At 38.3% G+C, this 14,506-nt stretch overlaps 1 protein-coding gene and 1 pseudogene across 1 annotated transcript; both read right to left on the reverse strand.

Moving 5' to 3' along the window:
* Nucleotides 1-5,126: 5,126 nt before the first annotated feature.
* Nucleotides 5,127-6,583, reverse strand: LOC131016738 (bifunctional dihydroflavonol 4-reductase/flavanone 4-reductase-like). The gene is made up of 3 exons (XM_057945450.1): nt 6,567-6,583; nt 6,214-6,403; nt 5,127-5,475 (listed from the first exon to the last, which is right to left on the reverse strand). The coding sequence occupies exons 2-3, from the start codon at nt 6,387-6,389 to the stop codon at nt 5,346-5,348; spliced, it is 306 nt and encodes a 101-aa protein (XP_057801433.1). The 5' UTR covers nt 6,390-6,403; nt 6,567-6,583; the 3' UTR covers nt 5,127-5,345.
* A 2,305-nt stretch (nt 6,584-8,888) lies between these two features.
* On the reverse strand, nt 8,889-9,947 carry LOC131018813 (cinnamoyl-CoA reductase 1-like; annotated as a pseudogene).
* Between the last annotated feature and the right edge of the window lie 4,559 nt (nt 9,948-14,506).

Genomic DNA, 14,506 nt, shown 5'->3' on the forward strand with positions numbered 1-14,506 from the left:
TTCAGTTAATCAGTAAGACTGATTTTACAACATTTGAGTACTCTCTTCTTCGATTCAAAGTTTAGTATAAGATAAGGCTGGCCTGTGATTTTGACAGAACTTCAGCGTATATTTTTGAATCGGCGAAGATTGCAGTCGTTCCTCAATCTCTATTTACAGGCGAAGTCTTGAATAGATCCGTTGGAGAGATGGTCTTCAGAATTTCTGCCGTTGTGAGACAATGTCACTTCTTGGGCTGAGATGGCAATCTTCAAATACTCCTTACGCCAAATGTTTGTATTGTCTTGTCCTTGGAGTATAGTGCGTCTGAACTTTAGCATGAAAAATGAAGGTTGATGTATTGGTAAAGACGATCTTCAAATCTGCTGCATTTAATGTTACGTTGTTCTCACGTGTTTGCACGTGAGAATTTATGTCTAACTGGAGAATCAATCAGAGCTTTTGTCCATCGCTTGAGCAGTTGTTGTCTTCAGTCAAATTGTCTTCCAGTTTAACTGAACATTTCTAGTTCTCGGTGTCCTTCGTATCACCAGTATCGTCCTTCAGTCGTTCAGTCTTCAGTCGAGCTTTGATCTTCTAAGTCTTCAGTTTCTTCTGTCTTCATCACAAGGAAACTTCAATTACCTGTAACCTTTAGTCTAGTTAAAAGATTGAGCTCTAACAGTTGAGTTCAAACGAATATGCTAGTCTATAGAAATAAAACTAAGGGTTTTGGGATCATCAAAAGTGGAATAGGATATTTCTTCTATTTTCCAACAACAGTGAGTCGGGGACAAGAAGTCTGGTGAAATCATCATCTGACCCCAAAGAATCGATGGTCAACGGAGGAGAATCGGAGGCCACCTCAGTTTTAATCACGACGATCGATAGAGGAATGTGAGTTTGGCTAGGGTTTGCACAGAAAATATGTTCGACCCACGGAGAACTCGAGAGCTCAGTGAGTAAGGGACGACACCGTCGTTCAAAGAGACATCAGATCCCACAGAATCGAGGGTCGACGGCTTATGTTGAGAACTTAATGAAATATCCTAGCCCTAGTTTTGATGATACCAAAACTCTTAGATTTTCTTTTAATAGACTAGAACTTTTCGAACTCAAATGTTAGGGTTTATGTTTTCTAGTTAAACTGTTGTTCCGAAGATTGAAGACCGGAGGACTGAAGACTGAAGACTGAAGACTGAAGACCTTAACTGAAGATAGCTGTGAAAAGACAAAGTCAAATACTGAAGTATTGACTGAACTATAGTCTTACTGAAGGATCAATTATGACTGAAGTATTAATGCTGACCACGTGAAATTAGCGGACTGATACTCAAGTCAAGTATCAGTTGACATTCTTCCTCGGACTGAAACTCTTAAGTTAAAAGGAAAGCCACGTACTTTCAAGTACAGCCGCATTAAATGCAGAGATATTGAAGATCGTCCTTGCTCTGCAGAGCATTCCTTTTTGGTGCAAAGTTTTCAGAGGCACCTTACCCCTTGTTCCTGAGATGTCGTTCTTCACCAAATAAGGAACCTCGAAGATTGAAGCTTTAGCCAAAATTTAAATTACTCTCACAACGGACGAATTCTTGAAGACCATCTCAGCCAATGGATCTATTCAAGACTTCGCCTATAAATAGAGCTCGAGGAACACCACAATTTTCACCGATTCAAATGCACAAGCTAAACCTCTGCCAAAATTACAACTCAGCCTACTCACTGCTTTCAAAGCTTGAATCAAATAAGAGAATACTTAAAGCCAAAAACCAGTTCACTGATTACCGACATTCTCTTAGTTTCTTAGGTAAATATCTTGTAATATCCAAAGCATAAGTCCCCGATTACAGAGAGTCTGTTCTTTGTAGTCTAGTTGGTAATTCGAACCCTTTTCAACTGAGCGAAAAAAGAGTTTGAGAGAGAGAGTTCGAGCCATTGTCTGAACTCAAGAGTTCTTAACCCCCGCATGTAAGACAAGTGTAGTATTTGCTTTTGCACAGAAAATGGATTGCACCCACGTAGCTTTGTAGAAGACAGTGGCTCGGTGTCGAGGACACCAGTGAGAGAGACATCAGATCTCATGGTGCGACGGACAGAGTGAGGCGAGAGAGAAATATGAGAATATGATTGAGTGCGGTGAGAGAGAAATATGACAACTAATCGATTATAGTTAAATGGCCATTTTTAAATTGGAACGATTTTAAAATCCTAATTATAAATAAAAATTATAATTTCATTCCATCATATCAACCACTTCTTAAACTTTTTATTTAAACTTTTCATACTGTGTCATTAAATCTTCTAATTTACTGTATTCCTCGATTTTATAAGATCGAGAAATCAAATGCCAATAGCCCATTTGACATAAAAGAAAATGGGAAAAAGAAGTCACAAATGGTGCCACCTCGGGAGAGCCATATTTCCTTGCTCATTTTTATATATATTGACGAAAACTCAAATCATATCTTACCATACTCGATTAGGGATCCCACTTGTGATCCCCTCTCACTAATCCCACTGAAATTGATTGATCTCCTTCATAATTCATCGGGTAAGCAACTGTCAATAAATCCAATTGTGTTTCGCTTTCACTAATCCCACTGAAATTGATCGATCTACTTCATAATTCATCAGGCAAGCAATTATGTTTTCATAGCCCATCATGTTGGACCTAAAGGCTGCAAAGGTATGTCCAAACATGGACCCTATGGAACCACTCGAAGTGGAACCAAACGCAGTTGGACCAATAGTGCCCGTTCCTTGACCGGAACTTCCATCTCCTCCAAGAGTCGTTTGGTTAGCACCAAACGTGAAAGGCAATAGAGTAGAACCTCAAAAAAGCCCACCATGAAAGGTGGAGGCAACAGCAGCAGAAGTGGCAGATGCCACGGTTGGATTGGTCGCGGCGGCGGCAACGACGACGGCATTGGCAGCCTCAGTGGAGTTGGCAAGTTCAGTCGACATCTCCAGCAAAGGGAATTATGTTACGAAAGTTTTAAGGTTCAATTAAGTGTCCAAACTGATCTCCTCTAGCAAGCTATCTCGTCTTGCGATTGTTAGAAATACAAGCTTGCGGGCGTTACAATGTAATAGAAATGTAGAAGATCAGAATTACACAAAAATAACTGAATGGAAATTACAATGAAAATGAAACCAGAAACAGTAGCCGAGGCGTGGAGGATCCTCTATTAGCAAGACGAGATATGCCCTAGTAGTGCCCTCGATTTGGAGTGTCGTCTCCAAAGATGAAACAGTTTCGTCTCGTGGGTAGTAGCACCGCAAACCTACGAGCTCCGGCGAACTGGAACACGGCGAGGACACAGAGCTCTGGACTATATGAATGCAGAGAGTATAGAGTGAGCTTGTATGCAGGAATTCTTAGTGTAATGGATGCATGGAGTGACTGTCCTATTTATAGGCACAGTCCACCCATGGGGGAGCCTACAACCTTAATTCTAATTGATGGAATTCAAATGCTGTCTGGGGAGTTACAGGTGTAACAACAGGTTGTTTGAATCCATCCATGTAACTCCATCTCGTCCCATTATGACGGGTGCTACAGTTGTGGAAGCCAAGCCAAAGGCCAACCCAAAGACCACCCAAAGACCTATTGTCAAGATCCAAGATCCAAGTCCACGGTCGGGACTGGGTGCTGGGGCCGGGCGGGCGGCGACGGCGGCGGTGCACGCGTGTGGGCTTTGCAACCCGTCACGTGTGCACACAGTTTTATTACATGCTCTGATGTAATAACTTTTATACTGTAATAAATATTATCCACAAATCAATGTGAGACAAGCATTAATTTCTCTTTAATGCTTATCACTTTCCCACAACTCCATATTTCAAGTACCCAACTTTAATTAGTTATTTCTCACTCACCGAAAATCGGTTTTGTGTAAATAAATGTACTGCGATCATTTACTCGGAAGGTAGATCGATCCTGTGCCATTTAATTATGCTAAATTAAATATTTTCAGTACTTGAAAATTAGTCAAATATTGGTAAACTTAAAACCAATTTCCTACAATAAATGTGATAATTGAGATAGTACCGGTTTCGGGTTTTGCGAGCAGCGTTGGCTTGAGGTTTGGAACTGCAATAGGTGGGAGCTTCGGCAGCTTGGTTGTCGGTTTATTTTTGTTGTGCTTTTTAGTTGTTTTTCTTTTGGTTGTGAAGGTTGGGATCATGGTGTTTGGAATCGAGCGTCTCCTAGGTTCTTTTTTCAGCTTTCAGGTGCGCTTGAAGTTGGGATCCGGGTGGTCGGGCTCCATTGGTTGCTCCGTGCTCAGAATGGCCTCGCGGTCTATCCTATTCGATGTTGAGTTGTTTTTTCTTATGTGGTTCTTAGTTCTTGGTTTTTTGGGTTTGTTGGTTCTACCTTCTTTTCGGATTATCAGAGCCGGGGTCTCTTTAGAGCGATGGTTCGGCCGGAGCTCTAGAAGTTACCTCAACTCAACTCTGTTATCCGTGGTTTTCTATTTTTCTTTGTTAAACGGGTACTCTTTTTCCTTGGGGTTTTGCCACGGGGTTTTCCCTGAAGAGATTTTAATGAGACTCGACCCTTGTCTGCTTTCCTGTACTTTCAAAGGTTTTTAGGTTCTTTTTCTTTTTCCTTTTTAGTAAAGCCGTATTTTAATATAATAATTGAGATAGTATCAATTTTATATAAATATAAAATATAAAATATTTCTCGTGGGTGAAAATGGTAGTTATATTTTAAAGCCAAGATTTCAATTTGAAATCAATTTTAAAAGTGAGTGGCAATTTTATAATTATAATAAAATTGAAGGTTTATATGTAAATTATATTTTTTTTCTTTATTTTCTTTTTTTTTGTTTAAGTTTTTTTTTCTAAAATTATAAAATTCGACTAATTATAGTATTTAATGTGTATATCAAATAAAATATTACAATAAGAACTTTAGATGGTGTTCGCCGGTGTTCACACCTATAAGGTTAATTGTCGTCTAGATTTCAATATTTCACTGCTATTGAGGTTTTGAGAAGTTATAGAGGCTAAGAAAGATTGAGCCTTTTTGTAACTCCTTCGGTAACTTAACTTGAGATAGTGGAACATATTCCATGAACATGTTACATGTAGAAATTCTTAGCCAACACTAGGCAAAAAGGAAAGCTGAGGCAGTAGTCTGATTCGAGAAAGGAAGTCATTTTTGGACTGAAAAATCCCAAGAAGAAGAAGATGGATGATGAGACTAAAAGAGCACAACTATAACTTCTTATACCTTCGAAGCTTTGAAGTAGCAAGAAAGGCTATCGCCAACACAGGACCAAATTATTTTGTTCCATACTTGGAATTCCGAGAATATAACTATGTAGTTCAAAAACAAGTAACAATTAATCTAGGAATTAGAGAAGGCCAATTCCTTTGCAATTCTCAATAGAATCAACAAGAGTTTCTTTCAATGGCCTATATTTCCAACCAAGTCCCTGCAGTTTCTCCGAGCTCACTTGTGGCACGTCTCTGCCTTGTTTGATGCTGCAAAACACAACGAACTTTCAACCATTTCATCCACCCTAAATCCCAAAAACAGATTATTTTTTTCATGACCCACTACTAAAAAAAAGAATAGGGATAACGGTTCATACTTAATGGTTTTGGTCAAAAACCGTTATGTATGAGCGCACTTTTAATGATACATAACGGTTTTACAAAATTCTGTTATGTATGTACTGTTATCCAAATGTATTTATAACAGTACCAAATTAAGCGTTACATATTTGCGTTATCTATTAATGATTTATATAACGATATTACTGAACTGTTAAGTTATACGTTATCTATGAGCACTTGTTTTATAACGATTATTTTAGCGTTAAGAAAATCGTTATATATAAGCATTATTTATTTATTAATTTTATATTTATTTATTTTTGTTATTAATTTTAATTTTAAAATAAACTAAATACCCCCTCAATTTCAAAATCAGAAATCTAATTTTACCGTTATGTATTACATTCATACAAAACGGTAATCAATGCGTTATGTATACCTCATTTACCGTTATGTATACATAGTATAGGTAACGACATATTACCGTTACGTATGAGCGCCCTCATACATAACACCACTATATAAGACGTTTTTTTGGTACTTAGATAACGGAAAATTACCGTTATGTATGAGCGTTTTTTTTTAATAGTGACCTCAGATCTTGTGCATTAACCACTTATCGCTAGGCCAACACACACACACACAAAACATATTATTTATTACCTCTTGGGGTAGTTGTAGTCGGGATAGGTTTCCTTGAAGCTTTGCACCAGTTCCTCATTCTTCATCATATGAGACGTGCATATGTATCGACCTTTCGCATTAGGTCTCTCATATACTAATTTCATGGCTTCACTCACATCACGTACATCTACTATTACACGTAGATTGTTTTCCATGACCTCCTCCTCTCCTAGATATATACATATAAACCATATCAACATTGTGTAAGGAAGGCCAAATGAATCACTAAAGGATTATAAGTGAAGCTAAATTCAAGTAGGAATCCAAAACTTAAATGAATTAAATCAACACATATTTGGAACTAAAAAAACAAGAAAAATTGGATGAAATACCTTTCAATAAGTTAAGTAGGATCTGTCACACCCCAATTCTTGAATGAATAAATACAATCGAGGTGCAACCATTTTATAGAAATAACATAAGGAACAATCCTTATTGAGCCCGAATGAGATGACAAATCGGGCTAGTCCCCTTTGGATCACAAGTTTTGTTTCATGCATCTGACAACCGACATTCATTAGCATAAATCTAGGAGTTAAGAGTCTAAACTCGATCAGAGATGTCATTTAATATTGAACATGAAGGTCTTAAGTTGATAAAACAAAAGACAGTTGAAAGCTAGCGTTGCAGCGGAAGTCTTAATAGAATATGGAATCCTAGCCTCAGCTCCGTCCCGTCAGCACCGACCAGCCAACCTGAAAAAGATTTGAAGGTATTTTTGGGCTAAGTACTAAAGTACACAGTGGGCATGCATTTTCTGAAGCATTTCATTCATTTCTTAAAGACAGTTTATCCAATCATACTTGACATGACTTAGAAGGTTTTAAATAACTTCTAAACATGTTAAAATAATTTTCATTTGTGCGCACATGTCACACTCCCTTTCTGTTACTCGCTGTGATCCCGGACCTTTTAGCCACCGACGGATCCATTTCTCCCATTGCACTTGCCCTGATGACGTAACTCAGACAAGTTGAATTGACCTCGGGACGCTACCCAGGCAGGCCCTTACATTACATGCTTCGGAACACATCCAGCAAGCACCCTTATAACGCCTCTTAGTTAGTGCCCGATGGAGATCAACCCACCGAGTCAGCTAACGAGTGTACACAATTCTCAAATAACGTGTTAGGCCATAAGAGAACCTCAATTGATTCGTTGTGGCGAGCCTTAAACAGAGCAGAGTGCACATAAACATTTTATTGGATAAACATTTTGTATTTCATTGAATAAATAATTTGCATTTCATTGAAACATTTAGAGCTTAATAACTCAATCATACTTTGTACATTTGGAAAGTAAGCCCACCTGTTTAGGCAAAACATGTCGTTTAACTTATCTCTGAATCGAAAAAGCAGTGCTAATTAATCCTCCTGACGTTCAAAGCCTACAAGAAATCTATTCTTAATAGGTCTCTTAAATCTAAACTCAAGTCACGGTAAAGTGCTTAACATTCTATGATTCACTTAGTCGGGTTTTCAAAAATTAAAGAATAAATAAATGAAAACATTTCTCTTGAGTTAAGAACACCAACAATATTCTTACTCATCTTTCTTTTGTAATTGGAATTATGAATAAAACCAATTAAAACATGATGCAATGCATGACTCATTTCATACTTAAGCATAAAAAGTGTTTACTAAAATATGCACAAGTTCCTAGTTCGTTCTGCTCTGTTACACTAATCAGCTCTGGTCTCTACCAGCTCTGGATATCCCGGCTCTGCTCTACGGCTCTGGCATTCAGCTCTGGCATTCAGCTCTGGCATTTCAGCTCTGGCATTCCAGCTCTGGCATTCAGCTCTGGCATTTCAGCTCTGGCAGTCAGCTCTGGCATTTCAGCTCTGGCATTCCAGCTCTGGCGGTCAGCTCTGGTGGTCAGCTCTGGTGGTCAGCTCTGACTTTCAGCTCTGGCTTTTAGCTCTGGTCTGTTCTGCTCTCCTCTCCTCTCCCTACTCTGCTCTCGACTTCAGTACACCTCACGACTGATTTACCCACACAGCCAAGTCCACACAATTCTACCTTCCTTCCTTTTCTTTTAACACAGACACCCAAGGTATGCAAGCATGAAAACAAGACTCTACATTTTCCTTATTCATTTAACAGTTATGATGCTAAAACATATAAACACACAAAGATACATGAACATATGAACAAAGGGCGATGGAGTTCATAGATGAAACCTTGGTTTGAATTTGCTGGTTGCTGTGTGAATCGAGAATGGAGCTATGGTTGCTGCGTTTGATGCTCAGTCCGGGTGGAAACGAGAGAGAGATGAATTGAGAGAGAATGATAGTGGCGCAGTGGAGGGGATGTATTTGAAAAGAGAGAAATAGTGAGGCGGTTGTGGAGAAAATATCTAGGATTTAAAGTGGGTTGGGCTTTGATGGAAGATGATGGGTTGGGCTTTCATTCTTTTCTTGAAAGTGATTAAAAGCTTGAGGTCCAAACAAAAATAAATCCCAACTCATGAATTTCTTGAATGCTTAATTAAATAAATATGCAATGCATATGAATTTAATAACTAAATTTACAAATGCTTTTGTAAATCATTTTTGTTGGAATTAAAATAAATTCTTTTTCTCAATCCGGCGTGAATCATCTTAAATCTAAGTTCAAAATTTATTCTAAACTTAGCTCGAGGAAAACGGGGTATTACAGGATCAAAGTGCGGGCATTTGCTGTATGCTGCAGCATAGGGCCGACAATGATGCCGGGACACACGGAGACCAAGTCGAGCCCGTTTGTCTCCGCGTAGTCCCAAGCCTCCGCTTCAGCTGCTATTTTCGAGAAACAATACCCGTTCTGCACTCAAGATTTTTAGGGGATCAACTTTTCTGTAAATTAAAAGAGTTGAAAACAGAATTCTCACATTACTTTTCCTGCAGAATTCCTTGTCTGACCAACCAGCCTCATCCAAAACCTTATCCTTAGGGAAACTGGGGTTGATCACAATCGCAACAAACGACGACACAAGCACCACACGTTGTACCTTAGCTTCAGAGCATGCTTTAAGGACATTGAGAGTGCCTTTCACAGCAGGCTCAACTATCTCAACCTAATATATTGTGAAATGAAGATTATAATTATTACCTCAAAGTTGTAGGTTATTCAAAGAGAGAGGGATTGAACCTCAGGGCAGAGGCATTAGTGGAAGGGCTAGCAACATGGAAAACTCCATCACACCCTTTAACGGCTGTAAGAATGGAATCGAAATCGAACAAGTCTGCCTTAAAGAGTTTGAGCTTTTCAGCTGCATTTTCAAGCTTCCATAAATGGGCATTTTTCTCATCCCCTGTGTCATCACACAATTAAACACACGCATTCCTCTTACACCAACAATCATCCCAATACATTATATGTTAGTACATAGTTGGTAGACAATAATTCATTTGACAGCTCCAACTTGTCACTCAAAACATCAAGAATAACATATATAAGTAATAACAATAATGTAAGAAGGTGCTTTCTTGCTTCTTGAGTTCAGTGTGTGAATGTGTGAGAGAGATGAAGTACCAGGATTTCTGACGGTGCCATGAACGGTGTAGCCTTGAGATAGGAGAAGCTTAATTGATGAGCCACGATGCGACGTAGCCTCCAGCTCCAGTTACACACACACACTTACCTTTTTCTGCCATTTTTTCCCCTTAATTAGAAGAATTAACCAAACTACAACTGCTCAACGCAATCTCTAACAAGTTGGATTAATCATTGATAATGATGCACACCATTGTTACTTAAGTCCTTTTTTTATGTCATCAGCCCTCATCCACTGACTACATCTTGGCATGCCTAGTTTGACCCTTCTTTTCCACGTGCCTATGTCAGATTTTTGTAATTAAAAATACCAAGAACATAAAGTTGGCATATGGCAAACTATGTTGTCATATAAGAAAATAATAATATAATCTTGTTATAGGTAAAAGCATCGTTTCATAAATTTTGTTTAGGTTGATATGAATAACTAGATCATGGAACCTGAAGGAATTACTAAATATCCTCTATCCCATAATTTATTGTGTTCAATAATTGTATCTTACTTTTATTTTTCTCTAATTTATAACTATTTGTTATAAAAATTAAAAATATTAATAAATTCTAATTAATATTTATGACTTAAAAATGAAATTTAAAAAGAATATATACCCTAATTTTGAATTAATGTTAGCATTTTTCAGCACTGAGTGATTCGAGATTCTGAAGGGAGAGGAGAAATTTGATGAGTTTGGAGAAATCGACGTGGAGATGATGATTGGAGAGGTTGATTGAGGACATTCTCGAGTGTTTGCAGGAGATGCCGCTGAAATCGAGCTGTCGGAGTCTGTGAGAGCGTTGAGTGTAGTTGGTGGACGTCGTTTTCCACCAAATAATTCCTGCAATCTTACCAAGAATTAAATGAGTATAGTAACAAGCAGGGTCGAACCACAGAGAACGGGTAATTGCAATCAATTTCCTAAAGATCTAATTTTTTTGGTGTAGCCACCACGCCTTAATTTTGAGAGAAATATTAATTAACTAAGAAAGCAAATTAAATCAAATAAAATAACACTAGAAAATAATCAAAGAAAAGTAACTCGGCTCGAATAAATCCATATTAATTTAATGACTCTGATCATCGACGCAATGATTAATTAATCCCTATCAACCAACCAGTTATAGGATACCGTGAAACGCAACGGACGTACCCCAATTCCTACTTACTGTATCGATAAACAGCTGGAGACGCCAGACCTGCCTATTTCCCTTATTAAAATATAACCTAGCTGGAGACGCCAGACCTAGATTTAATATTCTAACAGCATTACGATGAAGGAACCCAGTTTAGATAAATTATCCTAGATACGCTAGTAATAATTCATCCACCAATTTATTCCTACTACGAACATGGTAGTTTTATCACTAATCAGCCCTATTCCAACAATTACGGATTGGGGGAACCAATTGACTGTAATCCAATTTAACCTAAGTTGATCAGGCTTAAATTAAATCAGAACTATCTTTAAACACAAGGAACAAATCAAAATCAACAGGAATCAATTATATGAACAATTAGGTCTCACAGATTATTAAATCAATACTTCATTATTCTCGCCGAATTAAGAAATTAGCTATTCATAACTAAAACTAAAAACAATAAAATAAATTAAAGCAAACGGAAAATAAATAACAAGCAATCACGAAAATAATCGAATTAAAAAGCAAACCAACTCTAATTTTGAAGAAAAGAAATCACGTCTGCTGCAATTCCTCCAAGGTAGTCGCCAAGTTCAAAAGCTCTAACTAATCTATTAATCTCATGAAAATAAAACGTGTAGTGCATAAAATAAAACCTAACCTCTAACTAGTCTATGCGGCTGTATCTCAAACTAAAACTAATTCCTAATCTAATCCTTTTAAAACTAGCGGCTGACCCCTTAACCAAAAGCAAAACAAATATATATATGGGAATTAAATCCCTAAGTCACCGCCTCCCTACTCAACATGGGCTTCGGCCCCTTAAACATAATAAGGACCAAAATTAATAAAAACAAGAGTTTTGGGCTAAATTAAATCTAAAATAAATAACTTCAAGCCCAATCTCTAATTCTCTTCCAAAAGCATTCAACTTGATCCAAAATTCTCGACTTTCATCATCTCCCGACATCTGCCATCTTCATTCTCCATCCACACAATTTCTGCGAAAATGCCAACGAACTTGGGTAATATCAAATAAAATCACACGATAAATAACATAAATCTAAATAACTAAATCACACACATCAAATCTCCTCACACTTGAATCATACTTGCCCTCAAGTATGAAGTGAAGAAAAGACTCAATAGTGAAAATAATTATCTAGACACGACCTTCTCCCCGACTCAACACACTAACACACGGAAAGGAAAAAGAAATATGGAAGATAAGAAGTGAGACACGAAAACACAACAGCCAAGTAAATGCCAACTGCTAGCTTGTAATTTATACTGCCAAGATGAACCAAGTAATTTATAAATAACTCACAACCTTCAAAATAAAAAATTTAGAATCTCAAGAATGCATCTTTATCATCAAAATAGTCAAAATCAGGCAATATCAAGTACAGCTCACGGTTTCACTCATTCGCTCAATTTGCAATTAGAGACATTCATCCACTCGGTCATGATATGTCGCGGTCAAATAGTGACTCAAAAAGGACTTTGTTCATTTGGCGTAATGGGGCTAGGGTCCATTCATAAGATTGGAAGGATCTAAAGGGGTTCCTAGGCTCAAGCAATGAAGATCAAAGTGTGCACATCTAATCCAAACCATCATCCACAATTTCAAGTTCATAGAGAAAGAAAGCAAGCAACTAAACTCGGGGGAAAACTCCAACAATAACAATGATATTACATGCTCAACTCATACTGGTGCAACATCTTTTCTCTTTTCTTTCTTTTCTTTTTTTCTTCGATTTTTTTTTTTCTTTTTTTTTCTTTCAATTTCTTTTTTTTTTTTCTTTTTTTTTTTCAGCAGCACCCTTCTTTTTTTTTTATATCTCCAATCAACATGCAATCATCATCTACAAAATATCCCCACAAATCATCTCCCAAACCCATCTGAATTCACTGCCACTGTTTGGCCAAACGGATCACAGACCCTTATCATCTAGCACAAGACAGCAGTTTGGGCAAACGACACATATAACACAGCTTAACTTTCTCTAGCAATTAATGGAATGAAGTTCAAAATTAGATATGCATCACTGGGCCAAAGAGAGAGTCCAAAACAGGCCTTGGCTAATTATTTAGTGACTAGTAAGAACAAAAATGGTCAAGGCTTCAAAAATGGCTCACTAGGAGTTAATGTATGGGTAGGCAATGAAACGCAGGCCAAATGGGCTTTCCTAGTGCCTTCTATCATTTGTCACATATGACACACTTAATATCACGACCTCATGAACATCAAATCACTCAAAAAAGAAATGTAGTAGAGAGTGCTCTACTCTATTAAGCTCAAATCTCACTTATGTGTGGTTTTTACTCACTTATTGCCTTTCTTCGTCATCCCAATTTTCATCTAATAAAGATTCATCCAAAAAATCACAATTCTTCAATTCCAAAAGTATCAAGTCATCTACTTCATCACAAAGTGCAACTTGGCAGCATGCATACACAAAACTAACAAACCAACACTCACTTGACTAACATGCAAGACAACACAACGACACAACATAGACACACAAAAACAAAGACACATCCCCCTCCTCACACTTAGACGTTGCTTGCCCTCAAGCAAACAAGAAAAAGCATAAAAAAAGGGGAGCACACAAAAACTAACAAAAACATAATAAGACAATAAACAAGACAAAGAGAAACAAAAAGAAAAATCAAACACAAGAGAAGGATATCACCGTGCACGCTGCCTTGTGGAGATGCCGGCAGAGGACGAATGGCGGCGGTTCTGGAGGGGGTCGCGGTGGCGGCGGTGTTTCAGGCGGAGAGATGCGAGTGGAGATGGAGGGCGGTAATGGAGGCTGGCGGTGGTGATTTCCAAATGCAGATGAAAAAATATGATGGCCGGAACAGGGAGTTGTTGGATTGTGGAATTGGAGAGCAGCGGCGGGTGCAGGTTTGAAATGAAGGCTGGAGGTATGTGGCTGCGGCGGCGGTTCTGGTGTAGGTCGCGGCAGTGGTGGTGTTTCTGGCGGAGATATGCGAGTGGAGATGGCTGGAGTGGGTTTTGGAGGAGGTGGAATTGAGAGGGAAACGATGGGGGAAATTTTGACTAGGTCAAATCCTCCATCAAATCCCAGAATTGCAGTTGACTCCACCACACTTAGCATAGTGTTCAATTTGACCTCAAATTCTCCAGAATCTTCAAAATGACACTCAAACCCTACCTCTTTCAAGTCTACCTTCGATGGCTTCACAACAGCTGGCATAATCGGTTCTGTGCTGGTCGATTTGGCCATCCTGCTCGATAGGTGCCGAATTGGAATTTCGTCCGTGGAGTACAGCTGCATGATAATCTCTCGAATAGCATCATTCTCCTCTGTTTTGGCATCCTCATCATTCAGCACACTGAAAATAACTTGATCAAGCTCCTCTTCCCTGAAATTCTCAACAACATCATCAACAAAAGGATCAATCACAGTTATGAAAATAGATTCAGGATCCTCTTCGATTTCTGTTTCTGCTTCTGAATCAGGATCCGTTTGGGCAAACAGATCATCTTCCGCAGCAGAGGCACTGAGATCAGCCATGAAAAACAGTTCTGTCCGGGCAGACAGAGCAATCTCCGAATCCAACAGACC

Source organism: Salvia miltiorrhiza, chromosome 3, assembly GCF_028751815.1.
Source record: "Salvia miltiorrhiza cultivar Shanhuang (shh) chromosome 3, IMPLAD_Smil_shh, whole genome shotgun sequence".
Lineage (NCBI taxonomy): Eukaryota > Viridiplantae > Streptophyta > Magnoliopsida > Lamiales > Lamiaceae > Salvia > Salvia miltiorrhiza.